Source organism: Mytilus edulis, chromosome 1, assembly GCF_963676685.1.
Source record: "Mytilus edulis chromosome 1, xbMytEdul2.2, whole genome shotgun sequence".
Lineage (NCBI taxonomy): Eukaryota > Metazoa > Mollusca > Bivalvia > Mytilida > Mytilidae > Mytilus > Mytilus edulis.
In genome coordinates this window covers 5,892,977-5,911,824 of record NC_092344.1, presented here as the reverse complement: position 1 = coordinate 5,911,824, position 18,848 = coordinate 5,892,977, and the positions used below count along the sequence as shown (strand labels likewise).

The window sequence follows — 18,848 nt, the reverse complement described above, 5'->3', positions numbered from 1 at the left end:
AAATATCAGCAGAATATTTTATATATATAAACATGTCACAATATGACAGCAAATATAAATCATTCCAATCTGAACGAAGAACTAAAGTAAACTGTTCTTTCGGACACGTATAGAATGACAGCAAGTTATCCCAAATGGCACCTCCATTTTAACATTCCTCAGAAGTCAGGTGTTTTGACGTCAAAATCATTGACGTCATTTGTAAACATTGCGTGATAAATCGTCGACTTCCTGTAATATTCACAAAGCCATACTATGTGTTCGACAATATTTCGTTCCAATACAAGTACATGTATTAGTGTTAGTTTTCCCTTTCTGTGAATAAAGAGCTGGAATGTGAAAAAAAATCTCAACATGCTGTGCTCCAAATATTGTAAAGACTCCAGTATCTTTCCTGCTAGGGTTCTAATTTCTGTGATAGAAGGTAAGCTATCTTCGTTAGGTAATTTTATTGCAAAAACATTATTCGCGGCTAGATGAGATTAAATTATGATAGTTGTGTTGAATAAACAATAACCCTAAAAATCACGACAATGAGAACAGAAAAATTAACTGACACTCCTGTCCACTGAATGAGGTGAATGAGATACACTGATTTCCATATACTTTATTTAGCCAATTCAGTGGAACTTGATAAAAGTTTCAAGCAAAACAGTTCAGGATACAAATAACATGGTATTAAGCTTTTATAAGTCACTGTTTACGGCCTTCAACAAAAAGGGAAAAAACTATAGTCAGATATGACAGGTCCTGACATAAAACAAAATGGGAAACACTAAAAAATATCACACACAGTAGCCTATTTTTCAACATTTTACACCTCGCTGTCGTTCCGTGTAAAGCATGAATATACACTTAGATATTGACAAATATAATATTTTTTCATGTTAAAATGAGGACAATAGAGAATGGCATGACATAATTATTTCGTAGATAAAACAGACCAACAACAAGTGGAAAACCGGTATATGGGCGTTTTTCAATAAAAGCGTACATTTCAGACCTAAAAAAAATGGAAAATCAACTTGTCTAAAATTTAATTTCAAGAGTTATTTTGAATACCTCTATAATAGACCTGTTTGTAAACAAAAAGTGCAATCTTAAATATTCTTTAAAATGATATTATTTTCATAATTTGTGTACTGTTTCGTAGGGGACTTTTGTCCCCTACGAAACTTCTTCTAAACACACATATTTTTGCAATTTTAAATGTCTCCTATAGACATTCCAGTTTGTTTACTTTAAATACTAGAAAAATATCATTTTTTTTCTGAATTAGAAAATCATTTTTATCGATAAAGATAAGACAGTACTTCACATATGAAGGTTCAACTCATGTTACGTAGTGGACATTTTGATGCGTTTCGTAGTGGACAAAACCGTTTCGTAGTGGACAAAAAGTTTCGTAGTTGACATCAACCCTATTATATGTTAATAAAAACATAATAAAAATTACATGAAACTAACCCTTGTTATTTGTTTTGCACGAATATAATTGAAAAAAAGATTAAAAAAAGACTCCATGGTAGTGGTAGTGTCCACTACGAAACGTTTTTCTCCCATACTTGTTTCGTAGGGGACCGTTTCGTAAGGGACGTATTCGCATGCTTTATTTGTTTCCCACAATCCCTATATTGTAATAGTAACAAGACTGATTGCATTCATCAAAGCATTTATCAAGCTGTACACTGATATTTTTTTCATAATTTTAAAACCAGATACTGAAGGAGATTTGACCCGTTTCGTAGGGGACATTATCAAAAATACGGTATCACTCTGGTCCAATTGATGTGCTCAATTTTTCTTACCAACAATTTAATTGCCGTTATAAAAGCATCACTTCTTTTGTAAGACCCTAATGTTTATATCTCTTGCAAACAAAAATTACATTGATTTTATAAAACTGTTTATTGGCAAATTTTAATGACTTCGTTTCTTAGTGGACAATTTGTGAGGCACCTTCTGAAATTAAAAAACCTATATTGAAAGCTGTTTATTAGAATATGTTGGCTCTGAACATACTTTTGAATTATTAAAGAACTTATGTAAAGTAAAAAAAACATTAATTTCTTCATTTTTTACGATATTTTAGAGTATGAATGTTGGACAGGCAGTCTAGGGACATGCCATATTGGTTGTTTTGGACCATTCAGGAGTCAATATCTTATCAATCCCTCTAAAAAATAAACTGTTTCTCTGCTTAAAAATGTTAAATCTAATTCAATGTACTGACTGCACAAAAAATTACTTGCAAAGATCAAACACATTTTTTTTTAAAGTGGCTAGGACAAGAAAATACGTTTTTATTGAAAAACGCCCATATATTTTGTTATCACAGTAATATTTGATTAACATAATGCACTAAGAGAGATAACTGTGAAGTTAAATATTCTTGTCATTATCCTAAAATTTGAAATATTGGAAATGCAAAGAAAACATTGTCGACCGCGGCCAAGCAAAGGTTGACAATGTTTTTTTGAGGGGCACCAATCTGCTCTATCACCCTCTCATCTATGTGTTGTTTAATTTATGAGAAAGAATGTCCTACCATTATTTTCTTTTACAGATGAATCTAATTTTAAAGTATTTTCTATGACGGCACGTACATAACTACGTTACGGGTATTTATAGAAAAATCAACAGAAGCGAAGAAAGGTGTTTTATATTTTTATTTTGAGTCAAATAATAGAATCTGAGCCAAAACATAGAACTTTTCTTTAATAGCTTGGTGTAAATTTAATTCATTGTCCTTTAAATTATCGATTTTTGATTAGTCTGGACGAGAGGGTGACATTAAAAAAAATGTCACCCGCTCAGCCATGTGATGGAGTACATTAACACCCTCGTATTAGCCAATCAAAATATGGCATTTTAACGTGAAGTATAATAAAGCTTCTTAATTTTGTGTTGGTTTTAATGCATGTTTACTCATACACATGCATGAACTTACCTCTTTTATTCTATTTAAATTCCCACTGGAAGGCCTCTGATAGACTGAGTGAGCTTAAAATCATTGTTATCGATAGCCGATGACAAACAAGTCAGTATTATTACTAACATAAGGGACGACATCAAAAGATCGATGTAGGATAAAAAAAAACTTAAATCGAATAGTTTGGGGGTGGGGGTCAACATTGCTGCAAGTTTTGTTAATCTAAAATCGATTTTACATATATCCATATAGGTAAATCAATTTTTTCCCAAATTAAGTTAAGAAGGGGGGTAGGGGGGTCAGCGAAAAAACTATGTGAATTAAGTTTTTTTTTATCCTACATTGAACTTTTGATGTTGTCCCTAAGTATTGCGGTTGTCCGCACTGTTATGGGAATGCCTCTAAAACTATCGGAAACATTTTTTAAATAGCAACCCCCGATTCTGTTTTATCCAAAGAGGGTAATAACAGTTAGTAAAAATATTGATCTCCTCTGATGCCTTACGAATAACACTATACTATTTTAGCTTGAATATATTTTTCATATTTAAAAAAACGGTTAAAACTAAGTATTATTGATAGGAAGTTCCGTAAGAAATTCCCTTGAAACCGGACAGTTTAATTCGGTTGTACGAACAATTCGTGCTACAATTTGTGATAGAGAAGAACACTATCATATATATTTTTTGTAACGAGAGCTGGTTCTGTCTTGTTGTCTTCTCGACCCCCGCCCAACTTCTGGAATATTGTACAAACCGCGTCAATATATGCAAACACAATGTTTATATAGAGAACACAATGGGAACTAAGATTTAGTCCTTGTAATGCATGAGCAAGGTGAACCTATATATATACTGAACATTCCTGTGTGTCATGATTAGTACTGATTCTATAGATGTGTCTTGTTGACTATTAAGGTTTCTCTTATCTCTCACATTTGATATTCCTCTTGTAAGTTAACAGGACGGAGAGAACATGAACAAATCGCATTTCCTTTTGGTAATTGGTAAGCACATAATATAATTATTTTTTTGATTTTAGGAATATAAATTTTACAGTCGTTTTCATAGGTATTTCATCACTTATATATTCTTTGCTAAACGTAATCTAAAAGGCCGCATTAATTGCAATAATTGCAATAATGTCATTGTCAAACGAAAACTCTTCTAACATTAAATATCGTAATTATTTTTAACTTCGTATTCTGTGGGGTGTCTTTGATTCTAGAAGAAACTATTTGTGTATCTTGTAACTGTATGATAAACAGGACAAGGTTGCTAACACATCTTTCAAAGGTTATAGTCTTTTAAAAGTACTCTTAAATTTATTGAACGAAGGAGGGCTATTAAGTTCTCAAAAGCACATTTTTGAAATGGATGTCATGCAAGTGTTTGGCTTTCTTGCACCTCAAAATCAGCTGGGAAAAACCGTGACAGACTGCTCAACTCGATGATTTGTCGGAGTGAGAGCTTCATTAATGCGACGTAATTTCCTGTATCCACTCTGCAGTTGATATCGCGCATTACAAAATTTCGTCAAATTCGCAATGTTACCAAAAAACGTCATTTGTGTTTCAGTAAAATAAATATTATGATTATAATTTCAAAATTTAGTCATATTTGAAAAAAAAAATAACGTTGTGTTTATTTGAATATACTGGTGGTGGAAAAGTTAAAGCTATTGATTAAAATATTTCGATGAAACTTGTTTTTTCAGTGCTTAGTCTAACTGCAGTACTAGAAGCTAGTCCAAACAACGTCAAAACACCACCGAGTTATGAACAAAGTACAGAAATTGTCACCACACCAAAGATCAATGAAATCAAAACGTCAAAGAGTTATCGACAAAGTACAGAAATTGTCACCACACCAAGGATTAATGTAAACAAAACGAAATGTTATCCTTTTGTTGGCTGTTTTGACAATTTCCCGCCATTCGATAATGCACAGTTAGATCTTCCTAAGTCACCACAGGAAGTTGGTACTCAAATGCAGATATTTACCAATAGCAACCCAAACCATGGTTACTTCTTAAATTTTACAGACTTGGGTACTATAACCAAATCTCCATTTAAAGCCGGACTTAAAATTAAGTTTATCATTCATGGCTTTAGTAATACCATTAAGACACCATGGATATATGAAATGAAAGACGAACTTTTGAAACTGGTAGGTTCATAATTAGTAGTATTGAAAATCTTTACAGGAAAAAACCTTATAATTTGGGTACGCTGCCTCTAAAACGTAAGATTCAAATGATTTAATTAAATAATGAATTACCTTATACCGACAAAACAAAACAGAGTTATAGACACAGTACAGAAATTTCAGTACATGTAAGTCATGTTGGTACAATGTCGCCGAGTGCTTATCATGATGGTATGATAAGTAATCACATTTAACTTGAGGAAATATACAAATCTGAAATACTAATGCATATGAAATATGCAGACATCTTGAAATGTGAAAATCGCAATAATGAAAAGAGATCTATTCAAACTCATCAGTCAAATACAAACTGACATTAGACCGTTAGTTTTCTCGTTTGAATGGTTTTACAAACTGACATTAGACCGTTAGTTTTCTCGTTTGAATGGTTTTACAAACTGACATAAGACCGTTAGTTTTCTCGTTTGAATGGTTTTACAAACTGACATTAGACCGTTAGTTTTCTCGTTTGAATGGATTTACAAACTGACTTTAGACCGTTAGTTTTCTCGTTTGAATGGTTTTACAAACTGACATTAGACCGTTAGTTTTCTCGTTTGAATGGTTTTACAAACTGACATTAGACCGTTAGTTTTCTCGTTTGAATGGTTTTACAAACTGACATTAGACCGTTAGTTTTCTCGTTTGAATGGTTTTACAAACTGACATTAGACCGTTCGTTTTCTCGTTTGAATGGTTTTACAAACTGACATTAGACCGTTCGTTTTCTCGTTTGAATGGTTTTACAAACTGGCATTAGACCGTTCGTTTTCTCGTTTGAATGGTTTTACAAACTGACATTAGACCGTTCGTTTTCTCGTTTGAATGGTTTTACAAACTGACATTAGACCGTTCGTTTTCTCGTTTGAATGGTTTTACAAACTGACATTAGACCGTTCGTTTTCTCGTTTGAATGGTTTTACAAACTGACATTAGACCGTTCGTTTTCTCGTTTGAATGGTTTTACAAACTGACATTAGACCGTTAGTTTTCTCGTTTGAATGGTTTTACAAACTGACATTAGACCGTTAGTTTTCTCGTTTGAATGGTTTTACAAACTGACATTAGACCGTTAGTTTTCTCGTTTGAATGGTTTTACATTGTTCTGTTGGGGACTTTTATAGCTGACTATGCAGTATGGGATTTGTTCATTTTTGAAGGTCGTACGGTGACCTATAGTTGTTAATTTCTGTGTCATTTGGTCTCTTGTAGAGAGTTGTCTCATTGGCAATCATGCCATATCTTCCTTTTTATATATAACGCCTGGGCAAAAAAGGAAAATCTACGAAAAGAATAACAACCTTTTATAAAACACAGCAGAACACTTAAGACTAAACAACACCAACATCACCATAAAAAGGTTTGGTCTCATGTGCCCCGGAATGGTAAACATTTCAGGTCCACAATTGACACCCGTCAATAGTATTGACAGAGGTTTCTTTGAGTACTTGGCGGATCCAACAATATAACGTTTTTTGTAACGACACCTATCTAACTTAGACATCCAATTCAGTGATGGAAGATCCAGTTCTGTAGTTATGATCATACTGAAATGTTCCAAGGCAACATAGACCAGACCTATGATGATTCAGGATTTTCTCTAAATGATTAGTGTCGGGAAGAATTATGTTGAATATTCAGTAACTCGATTAATGGCTACGCCCTATCGAACAGTGTCCGATCATTTTAGAAATATAAAGAATATATTATGGTATTTGGGTTAGCTATTTACTAAGAGTGTACTACAGTCTATATGTATACATGCATCGCATTGATTAATCCCGTATTATTGGTCTTGGTACAGAGATTCGTGAATCCATGCGACAACTAAACCCCTGAAATGTATATACATGTAATTTGCCTTTCTTCTTTATCCTAACTTTTGCATAGGAAAATATGAATGTTGTCGTCGTAACATGGGGACCTGGTGCTGCTTTCCCAAACTATGATCAAGCTGTAGCTAATACAAGAATGGTTGGAACACAGATTCGTTTGATTATAGACATGATGGTCGATCATGCCCGTGCTAAATTTTCAGACATACATCTTATTGGACACAGTCTTGGAGCTCATACGGCTGGTTTTACAGGATGGCTTCTACATGGAAGACTCGCGCGCATTACCGGTAAGATTTATTTGCATGCATAAGAGTAGTGGGGGAAGTGGGGGTTCTGGGCCACTTTTTCTAATGCAAACCCTATGGGAGTGAGGTTAACCTCCCAGAGTTAACCTCCCTAATAAATGACGTCAATTTAAGTATTATGACATTAATTAATTAAATTAATTACTTTAGATAAGGTCATTATTAAGTGTTACTAATTAATTGGCGTTATTGAATAAGTATATATATATATATATATATATATATATATATTCTTTATATTTGATGACAATTCCCAGTCTATAAATAGATACACAGGAAAACCCCATCTAAGTGTGTATTTACAGATCATTATTGTATAAGATGTCTCTGGTATTATTTATTCACCTACGGCTATTTATCTCTGATTATTAAATCAAAATTGTTTTTATAACAATCAAGGTTAATTTAAAATTCACCTAAGATTGACTTGTATTTAAAAAAAAAAAAAGTTGATACACTGTTCGGTGGCGGATCCAGGGGAAGGGGGTCCGGGGATTGGAACCCCCTGATTTTTTGGACCATCAATGCATTTGAATGTGAGCATATAGTTTGAACCCCTCCCCCTTTTCTCTGGGTTGGGACCCCCCTCTTTTTAAATGGCTGGATCTGTCACTGCTGTTGAAGTCAATTACTTTAATAAAAAATTGATACACTGTTTATTTGCAAACTGTTTTTTTCTCTCTTCAAATCATACTTTAAATTAAAGAATAAGTCAGATAAACAGAAGTACATGTATATGTAATTTATGATTAAAGAATCATTGAATTTGTTAATCTAAAATTAGAAATGCAGCATATAGTAATTTATCAACACAAACCACTGTTGTTTTCAGTACACACAAAGTATCTGGAGAAAAGCACAAGGAACAGGGATTTAGGTTCCATAATGCTTTATGTCACTGTACCGCCTTCAACAATGAGCAAAGCCCATACTGCATAGTCAGCTACAAAGGGACCCCAAATCACAAATGAAAAAAAAAAATGTGACAATTTTTTTTTAAATGTAACACAACAACAAATAACAACCACTGTATTAGATGCTCCTGGTTTGGGAAATGCACACATATACAGAATGTGGCAAGGTGAAACATGTAAGTTGGATTCAAATCCTCCCCGTAAAACATAAACACAAAGTGGACATGGCTGGCTTCTTGTACATACCAACAACAAAAAGACACTAAGTACATATCTGAGAGTACATGCAGTTACTGCAAGATAATTTAAACCGTCAAATAATATTGAATATCTTTTTTATTTATGATTATTTTTCCACATTCTGTATGTGTCTGTCCAATCGTCAGGAGCCTGATAATCAGTGTTTGTCGTTGTTGCTGTAAATCATTTATTGATTTTTTTTAGTTCAGGTAGTTAGTTTCTCGGTTGAATTGTTTAACATTTTGTAATTTGAGAGCCTTTTATTGATTTTTTGGTATGGGTTTTGCGCATAGCTGAAGACCGTATGGTGACCTATAGTTGTTAACCTACTACTTCATTTGGTCTGTGGTGGAGAGTTGTCTCATTGCCAATTATACTTTTTCATCTAATTTTTAACATTAGCGACAAATATCTTTTCAAATGCATGTGATGTCTAATATGTATTGTCTTAGGTATGGACGCTGCTAAACCAGACTTTGAGCATCATCCAAAACAGAAAAGACCTAAGTCTTATATATGTATGTATTGTTTCAGGTATGGACGCTGTTAATCAGACTTTGAGCATCATCCAATACAGATAAGTCCTATTAAGTCTAATATATGTATGTATTGTTTCAGGTATGGACGCTGCTGAACCAGACTTTGAGCATCATCCAATACAAATAAGACTAGACGAAACAGATGCTCAGTTTGTAGATGTTATTCACACGAACGGGGCTCCTTTTAGTAAGGGTGGTGCAGGCCTTATGCAGGTTTCAGGACATGTAGATTTTTATGTAAACGGAGGGGAATTACAGCCGGGTTGTCCAAACCAGTTTTCTGGAGCATTTAGTGGTTTGTTTGGTGGCGGATTCAAAGGTTTGTTTGACAAATTCCTTCACATGAATAAACGTTGACTAGTAGACACTACACCTTTTTAAGAATCAACAGTTACGGGAAAATATAGTTCGGTCGTTTTTATACTAAGCTACTCTCAGTAAAGGTCCGCAAATGATACAGGTGATTACACATGGTTTTCTTCTATAACATCTACCTGATAATTCAGGGTAATTGTGTGTTTTGATTATAATTTTTGTTCTTCCCTCGCCGGGATTCGTACTCATGCCATTTGGATGTCGATACAACACTGCCTGCACTGCGTCAAACGCTCTAGACCACTCGGCCACCTAGACAGATTTAATATTTAACTTTCGTTGTCCTAGTGTTTACTTTCCTCGTCAGTTGAATCTAGAGTTGTAATACATGAAGATGGAATTGAATAGTAGCTAAATATCTTTCGTTAAGGATCGTAAGATACAGGTACAGAAATAATTATTTTGATAATTGAAGTTCAATTACAGATACATCCATTGTATCACCAGTGAACTCGAAGGTGATACACGACTGAAAACACATTTTTTATTCAAACTTCTCTCTGCCCAGTAATGTTAAATCTGCAAATTGCTGAGAAAAAAAATGTTTTTCCCTCGCCGAGATTAAAGCTCATGCTATTTAGATATCGAGACAACACCGCCTGGACATATAAATATTAAACTGCTTTCTCCTAATATTTTGTAAACAATTTGTAGGTGCTGCCGAGGCTGTTTCGTGTAGTCATTCCCGATCTCATCAAGTGTTTACAGAATCAATCAACACACCTTGTCCATTCACAGCATATCCTTGCAATACTTCTGTAAGAATTAACAATCATAATAAGGAATATTAGAACGTCTAATCACCATTTGTTATTTCTCGTCATATCAACGTGTTGTGTGCAAGAAGTGGGTTATTTTCTTGGGGTTCGTGTTACTTAATCTGAATTTGCGTCAGGTGTTTTGATGTTAATCATTTCGTTTAAATGTACATCCTCGTACAGTAAAACGGAGGCTTCAAATCAGACATGGTTTTACTGTGTGGGGCGGCGGGAAGAGTCCAGGGATGACCATATAATTATACCCAGTAAACCATTGTAGTGGATAAGGTACATGAAGTGTTTTTCCAAAATTGTGGATTGTTAAGTAATAAAAAATAACATAAAAACACCCATGCATCCATAAACTTAAGTTGTCATATATAATATGCACAATTCCATAGACCGTCTTCCTATCCGATCCATGGCCAATAGGATCAAACTGGTAAGAGAAATTAGTTTGAAATATGCAAAAAATATACTGATGACATTTGGACATCAGATTCAATATTGAGGACTATCACTTTTACCGTTCAGGAGTTATGGTTTTTGATAAATTGGAGAATGGGCGTGATAGCCCTTTCAAGATATTGAAAACACAGGTTTGCTTTCAATTTGACAGTTCATTACTTTTTTAAATGATATTCTGTATATTTCATATGAATTTGAATATCATTTTGTTAGTCGGTAGAGTATGGTACCATAAAATAAAGCTGAAAACTCTTGTTGGTGTCTTATATTTTGTTCTACATATAAAAATGAATTTTAGTTTATAAATTCAATGTTTTGCTTCAGGAATCTTTTAATGCTGGGAATTGTCTAACTTGTGGTTCTACTGGCTGTTCACAACTTGGTTACTATGCAGATATGTATCGAGCACGTGGAAAACTCTTCCTTAACACGAAAGCAAAGACGCCATTTTGTGGTTAGTAGTATATAACATTACAAAAATGATGTTAGAATCATTGGTATAAATGAGCTTTGTTATGTGGTAGTCTGGATTACATTTTCAAAAACATGCAATGTTCATCGCTTTTTGTATTAATCTTTTTTTCGTTCCAAATAGAGGCCATGTTGGATTTTAATTTGTTTTCTGTCAAATTAAATTTTCCATAACTAATTTTAACCGAATATGTATGTTTGGAACCAAACAATGAATCGGACATTCATATGACTTAAATGTATCAAATGTCTTTTATATATTTCTTGTCCGAAACGTTTTGCATAAGAAAAAAATCATGTTCGAGTCTATAAGTTATAAGTAAGTGACATACATCACGAGGTCTACATATGTATACAGTCTAAGTATTATCAAATAATCAACATGCATCACTAGGTCCCGACATTGTTTTACATTAGTGATTTCGAGGCATTTTATAGGTAACTATGCGATTTGTGCTTTGCTCATTGATGAAGGCTGTACGGTGACCTATATAATTGTTAATTTCTGTTTCATTCGGTCTCTTGTGGAGACAGTTGTCTCTTTGGTAATCATACCACATCTTTTTATATAAATGTTACGATCTCAGATCATCAAATAACCAACATACATCACAAGGTCTCAACATATAAAGTTTAAACGTTACGATTACAGACCATCAAATAACCAACATACATCACAAGGTCTCCACATATAAAGTTTGAACGATACGATTACAGACCATCAAATAACCAACATACATCACAAGGTCTCCACATATAAAGTTTGAACGTTACGATTACAGACCATCAAATAACCAACATACACCACAAGGTCTCAACATATAGACGTTACGCACGTTATTGCGTCAATACCGTGTAATCAACTAGTCCACACTAATAAACAGCTTTTCTATAAAATCATAACAGTTAAGTTATATAAAACTTATATCCACAGACTAGACAGGTAAACACTATTCCGAAAAAAAAAGTACAAATTATTTTATCATATTTTACTTTAGTCTAAAATAAAGACAACATATTGACAAAACGTCAAAAATATGCGTGTCAGACGTAACAGACTACGCATAATCACTTTATCAGGGGTGTTTGTGTTCTTCAAAATAGTGTTATATCCACGAAAATTCGAATGAATGATATGCTTTATATATAAAGTAAAACAATATTACTGGATATGTGTTTCTGTTACGACCAACGCTATTTTTTGGCAAAAAACAAATTGTGTTCATATTGGTCAGCTTTTGGAAGATGTTAAATTATCAAAATTTATAGGTTTTAAAATATAAGATTATTTGAAATTTCGTTTGTGTAAATTCGGCTCACATATGTGCATACATAGACCATATCAAAATCGAATTTTTGCAGCACTCACACTACATATAAAAATGCAATGGCTTCTGGCAAATGTCTTGCAAGATGTCCAATGTCGAACTTCGCCGTTTTTTTACAAATAAATTGTCATTTGCGACGTTATTTATTGAAAATTTAGATTAGTTGCATGCTAAATAGTGCTTTTCCGTAATTGTGCTTTAACTTTACAAAACAGCTACATACTTTTTGATAACTTGCGTAGTCAAAACGACTTCGTTTTTAAAGAAATGAAATGTCTTGCAAGTTTGTCCACTGGACGATTTTCGTACGTTTTTAACGTTGTCGATGCGGGGTACGCTATTTATGGTGGATTATCTGTATATTTGGTTCCTCAGATAGAATTTTCTTGATAGTCAGATACTATCAACAAGACCACAAAGTATTAAAAAAAATCCGATGACTGGGTTTGTTCGTTTAGATGAGGTTCTTAAGTTGTGGAAAAGTTTTGTATCACAAGAGGATAACAAATCATCTTTATCAAATTTTCAAATTTGGGAAGCGTAAACTGACAGCGATTTTTTTTCTCTATTTCTTTGCAATAGGATTCATGTGTATAGAATTGAAAGTGAAAATAAAATTGGGCCTAGAGCGTGGCTATATACCTTTCCACATCATACAAAGCTTGTAAACATATGAGATGAATTATAATTAACCTTTTTTTCTGACAATCGTTTCATTTCATAATCTCATTGTACCGCTATTAAAGAAAGTATAGTGAATTTTATAAGCAAGACTCGTTTAACTTGTAATTCCCGACAAACTTTTTATATTAAAGCTAAATATATATCCTCCTTCTTTTCGGATCTAAAATTGATCTCTGTTAGAGAGTTGTCTCATTGGCACTCATCATACCGTATATATCTTCTCATTTCATATAGCTTATGCATTACCCAAATACGATATATTTTGTTGTTTGTTGCTTACGTTACTTTCATTGGGAAATCACTGATTCCATGCATATTCAGTACAACAACACATTATAAGAAGTATCCATATTGATGTGCAAAACAAACATTGCAAGCGAAATACAAAACTTATCCCCAAGTAATCGGTAATCGCCGTAAAACGTTAAAACTTGACGTTACCATTTGAGACGCAATATCAACGTCAATATGTTTGAACGTTATGATTACAGACCATCAAATAACCAACATACATCACAAGGTCTCAACATATAAAGTTTGAACGTTACGATTACAGATCATCAAATAACCAACATACATCACAAGGTCTCAGCATATAATGTTTGAACGTTACGATTACAGACCATCAAATAACCAACATACACCACAAGGTCTCAACATATAATGTTTGAACGTTATGATTACAGACCATCAAATAACCAACATACATCACAAAGTCTCAACATATAATGTTTGAACGTTACGATTACAGACCATCAAATAACCAACATACACCACAAGGTCTCAACATATAATGTTTGAACGTTATGATTACAGACCATCAAATAACCAACATACATCACAAGGTCTCAACATATAATGTTTGAACGTTACGATTACAGACCATCAAATAACCAACATACACCACAAGGTCTCAACATATAATGTTTGAACGTTATGATTACAGACCATCAAATAACCAACATACATCACAAGGTCTCAACATATAAAGTTTGAACGTTACGAATATAGACCATCAAATAACCAACATACACCACAAGGTATCCACATATAAAGTTTGAACGTGATGATTCAGACCATCAAATAACCAACATACATCACAAGGTCTCAACATATGAAGTTTGAACGTTATGAATACAGACCATCAAATAACCAACATACACCACAAGGTCTAAACATATAAAGTTTGAACGTTACGAATACAGACCATCAAATAATCAAGATATATCACGGTGCCTTAGCATTTACAGTCTAAACGTCACGATCTCAGATCATCAAATAACCAACATACATCACAAGGTCTCAACAGTCTGAATGTCACGATATCAGATCATCGAAAGCATCTGCAAAACAAGTAATAGTCATATTTGTAGGTCCAATCAAATTGAAGACACATTTGTTCAAATACAAGACTCGCTAAACAGAATATCTTTCGTTCAGATGATATTGCATCAAGTATTCTGTAATTGTATTGTTCAGTCTAAAGGGAATTTATGAAAAACAGTTCGGTCTTTATTCGCCTATTTGCCACATTGCGTTTTTTTCAAATATAAAACTGTTGACAACCTATGCTATCTTTTCCAGGTTTCCATTACATGATAAAGTTAGAATCTGGTTCAAAAACTACTTATGGAACAATCAACATCCAAATAAAAGGAAATTTTGGAACCACAGGATGGCTGGAATATATCAAGTAATGTTGTTGTTGTGCTTTTCTAGAAACAATTATCAATGAAGCAAATTGCATGCATCAGAGTTATTGCCCTAACAGTATTTTTGATTACAACACGAAGCCGAAATAATTAGTTGCTTTTGCTTTTAAAACATCATTTCTTGAAAAATGTCCGGGATCTTATTGTGTATTACAGGAGGTGTTCTCTTTCTTTCTTTTTTGTAGGGATGATGAAATTACTCAATACAAAACCTACAGCAAATTGATTATATCATCGGTCGAGGTTGGAGAAATCGAAAATGTACAAATCAAGTATGTGAAAAGGGGAAAGAGTTTATTCCATATGTTTGGAGGAGAAAGTCAGTATGATGCTATATCATTGGAAGTCACCTCGGGAGAAATAGGAGGAAAGTAAGTTAGACAATTTATTTTCTGTATAAGTAAAAACAATCATAATTGTGAATCTATTTAGGACAGGTGAATGATTCATTTTACAAAAAGTTTTAAAGGAGGAAACTCATTTAAATGACGAGTCTTTCGATTGATTTAATTGTGTGTTAAAGAGTCTCTTTCAGCTCTTTTGGCTATATCGAGGCTGCTGAGAAGTTCCCGGAGATAAAAACAATCTTCTACAGAAACACTGACTTGTCAATCATGGATTTATTGTTGTTTGCTTGACGTCCAGTGACAAATATTGCATGTATGTTCTGGATGATCCTAGCGTCTAAGCCAATTAAGATTAAAATCGAACCAGGGCCGTAACTACATTGAGGCAAATGAGGCAAATGCCTCATGTAAAAAAAAAACACAATTGTCTTTAATTCATATCAGCCTGAATTTTTTTTCACGGAAAGTGTCTTGCAAGAAGCAAGTTCTCTTCACTCTCTGAGATCGCCCCTGCATGTTTTTCGTGATCCATGTTTCTATTTTACTTTTAGTTTTCAGAGTTGATGGTCTATTGTTTGTACTTCTGTGTCCCGGGTTTGTCTTTTGTTCATTTATTGTCCTACTTTATAACTATAGTCTGCAGAGTGTTGATTTCATTTGTAAAGTGTGGTTTTGCAATGTTTCATGTCCACCGATGTCCAAACATTGTACGAGAAAATATTTTAAGAATATACAATGCTACTGGACATAGAAAAAAATTGTCGTTTCTGCATGGAGAATTGAACTTCATATCAAATAATACAAAACTGGCTCTTTTTTGTAGATAAATCTAGATAGCTGACATGGTTTAAATCAAAGTAAGACCACCAATTTCCCGGTATCAAATCATCTTTAAAAAAAACGTCAATGTATTGCCATATGACCTTTTACAGTGAAGGGTTAAACTTGCATGAAGTCGTTTTCAGACCCTTAAACAGAAAACAAAAGAATATGAAGTAAATGTGCACATGACCTTATCTCACACAAAGTCAATGCATAGAAAAAATACAAATGCTCAATGGCCAAAGTTTTTTTTCCTGATCTTCATCTTGATAGTTGATGGAGGGTCTTCAACAATAAAAGAATCATTAATACCGTAAAACAAGGTCAAGATGGTCCTTAGTGTCGACTTAAGCAGTACTAGTACTTAAAGTATAATACTGCACTGTCACTATATTTAAATCTAGTCATAAAAAAATCACCAAAGTCTGAATTAAGCACAATACAAGACAAGAACAGACAGACATAATGATTATGAGAATTTAGGTTTTTGCTTTATCCTACATATCGGTCTACTTTTAATGTTGTCCCTGTAAAACCTTAAATTCTTAAATTACAATGAATCTATGTTTTTGCTTTGAGACCAGAATATTGTCGAAAGAAATAACTAAAAATTGATTGCGTTTCAATGTAAGAAAGAGTCTGGGAAACACTCAGAATGCACGATTTTGCGTTATTTTTCTCAGGGCTTCCGGTGTCCTTCAGCGGTCCCCAGATCCCTCGCCAAGATTTTTTTTTTATATTTTGCCTCAATATTAAAAGAGGCTAGTTACGGCCCTGCGAACGCATCTGCCACGTGAAGGGTTCGAATTCACAAATTTAGTTTACACTGGTTAATGATACTGTTAATAGACTACTTTGGTTAATGATACTGTTAATAGACTACTTTGGTTAATGATACTGTTAATAGACTACTTTGGTTAATGATACTGTTAATAGACTACTTTGGTTAATGATACTGTTAATAGACTACTTTGGCTACTCGTCAACCGAAGCCCCTGTCGCTTAAAATAATTTAAAGGACGATTTATATGTAAAACTTGCGCTTCAAGATTTACAAGTTGGTCTGTTAGGGTGTATTAGAAATTACGGGGGATCCTTGAACAAAACACAACATCTTCGGCATTCGATCTCTGGCAGAGACGAGTCTTATTGGCAATCGTTACTTCATCTTAATTTTATCATAATTTTATGCATGATGATCATCATTTATATAAATACTTTTTTTAAATTGTATTTACTGTAAAATTGAAACAGTATATATGTTTTTTAAGAGTGATATGTATTGTTTAATGAAATCAGTGAAAAGACATACCTAAGCTCTAAATGCATCTCAGACGAGTTATATAAGAATTCATTTCTCACAGTTGTATAAAAAAAAACGCAGTATCAATTTTAAAATGATTTTATGTTTTATGTAAAAAATTATAAATATTTGTCCAACCTAGTCCATCGATGTTTGTATGTGTAACTAAGACCCCGTTCACACTAGGACATTTTTATCGATTTAAACTGGACCGGTTCACTTTAGATCGATTTAAGGTTCAATGTGAACGCTTTGAATCGATCTTCAATCGGTCTAAACTAAAACACCAAAGAGGTAGTTTAGTTTGAATCGTCGGTCTAAACTAAAACACAAAAAGAGGTAGCTTAGTTTGAATCGATCTAAAGTGAACCGATCTTACTTTAAATGTGAACGCAGAGATCGGTTTAAACTAGTACGAATAAATCGAAAATAACGTATGCGCATGTACAGCGCCAAAACTATCTCAGAGGTTCATTGTTTAACCCATTCTTCTTTGTTTACAGACATTTAAAACAAACTGAAAACATTTTGTCTTCGCCATCGCATAGATTTGCGAAATCTGTGTCTTCTTTTCTTATGATGATTTTTTTTCTTTTCAGGAACCGCAATATTTCGTCGTGTTGTAACTTCGTTACTACAGATATTTTTTTTTCAAAATTAAAGAAAACGGCAATAACATCTGTACCAAAGTGTTAACTTCTGATTCAGGAGAAACAATAACTTTGTCCATTTTTTTCAAGTGTGTGTGTCATAGTATCAATAGATGAATTTAATAAATCAGTTCTATTTATACACGATGTTTACAGTTTTACAGGTAAAAAGGTTAGATCGATTGCGTTTTTAATTGTAGTGTGAACGCAGTGGATCGGTTTAGACCGATAGAGATCGTTAATAATGTGAAGGCTAACTGGTTTTATTTAGATCGATTCAAATTAGATCGATTAAAAAAAATGCTAGTGTGAACGGGGTCTAATTGTATAAAAATTATATAGCAGATACTTAATACTGCTACAGTAACTGTTGTAATACTGCTACAGTAACTGTTGTAATACTGCTACAGTAACTGTTGTAATACTGCTACAGTAACAGTTGAAATACTGCTACAGTAACTGTTGTAATACTGCTACAGTAACAGTTGTAATACTGCTACAGTAACTGTTGTAATACTTGTATTTTCTTTTGTTTCAGTTACTTTTTCTGTTTGAATGGTTTGGATATACCACACGGAACACCTGTTACAGCCAAAAAGTCGACAACCAGAACATGTGTCTAACTGTAGTGACAATAAACATAGAAAATATTGGAATTTCTGATTTGTGTGAAATTTCCCAACGTACGTGAGAATTGTTTTTATGGAATTGTTGGTCTTTTCTATTCAATGACTAGTGCGAATTAATGAATCCATTGTTTACCGGGGGGAAAAGTGTTGTCTTTCGTTTTGATTTCCGGTTTACAGTCTCAGTAATCATAAAAATATGCCTGCATGACAGTTGTTATCCTTTGGTTTGATGTGTTTGAGCTTTCATTTTGCCATTTGATTAGGGATTTTCCGTTTTGAACTTTGTTGAGTTTGGTATTTTTGTTATTTTACTTTTTCCCCAATGA

At 33.5% G+C, this 18,848-nt stretch overlaps 1 protein-coding gene across 2 annotated transcripts; it reads left to right on the top strand.

Annotated features, from left to right (window-relative positions):
* Positions 1-217: 217 nt before the first annotated feature.
* Positions 218-18,544, top strand: LOC139510298 (pancreatic lipase-related protein 2-like). 2 transcript variants are annotated; one of them, XM_071296806.1, is made up of 9 exons: positions 218-424; positions 4,649-5,100; positions 7,030-7,264; positions 9,055-9,294; positions 10,005-10,108; positions 10,901-11,030; positions 14,644-14,752; positions 14,957-15,142; positions 18,432-18,544. In XM_071296806.1, exons 1-9 carry the CDS (start codon positions 355-357, stop codon positions 18,514-18,516), a joined length of 1,611 nt encoding a protein of 536 aa, XP_071152907.1. In that variant the 5' UTR covers positions 218-354; the 3' UTR covers positions 18,517-18,544. The 2 variants fall into 2 exon arrangements, with proteins under 2 accessions (XP_071152907.1, XP_071152915.1); XM_071296814.1 differs by lacking the exon at positions 218-424 and adding an exon at positions 3,823-3,938.
* The last annotated feature ends 304 nt before the right edge of the window (positions 18,545-18,848 follow it).

What these genes read in the sequence shown, in the direction of transcription:
- LOC139510298 (XM_071296806.1), top strand. Translation starts at nt 355, where the DNA reads ATGCTGTGCTCCAAATATTGTAAAGACTCCAGTATCTTTCCTGCTAGG. An exon ending in TCTAATTTCTGTGATAGAAG is followed by an intron (nt 425 to 4,648) that starts GTAAGCTATCTT and finishes TTGTTTTTTCAG; the next exon opens with TGCTTAGTCTAACTGCAGTA. An exon ending in GTTTGGTGGCGGATTCAAAG is followed by an intron (nt 9,295 to 10,004) that starts GTTTGTTTGACA and finishes AACAATTTGTAG; the next exon opens with GTGCTGCCGAGGCTGTTTCG.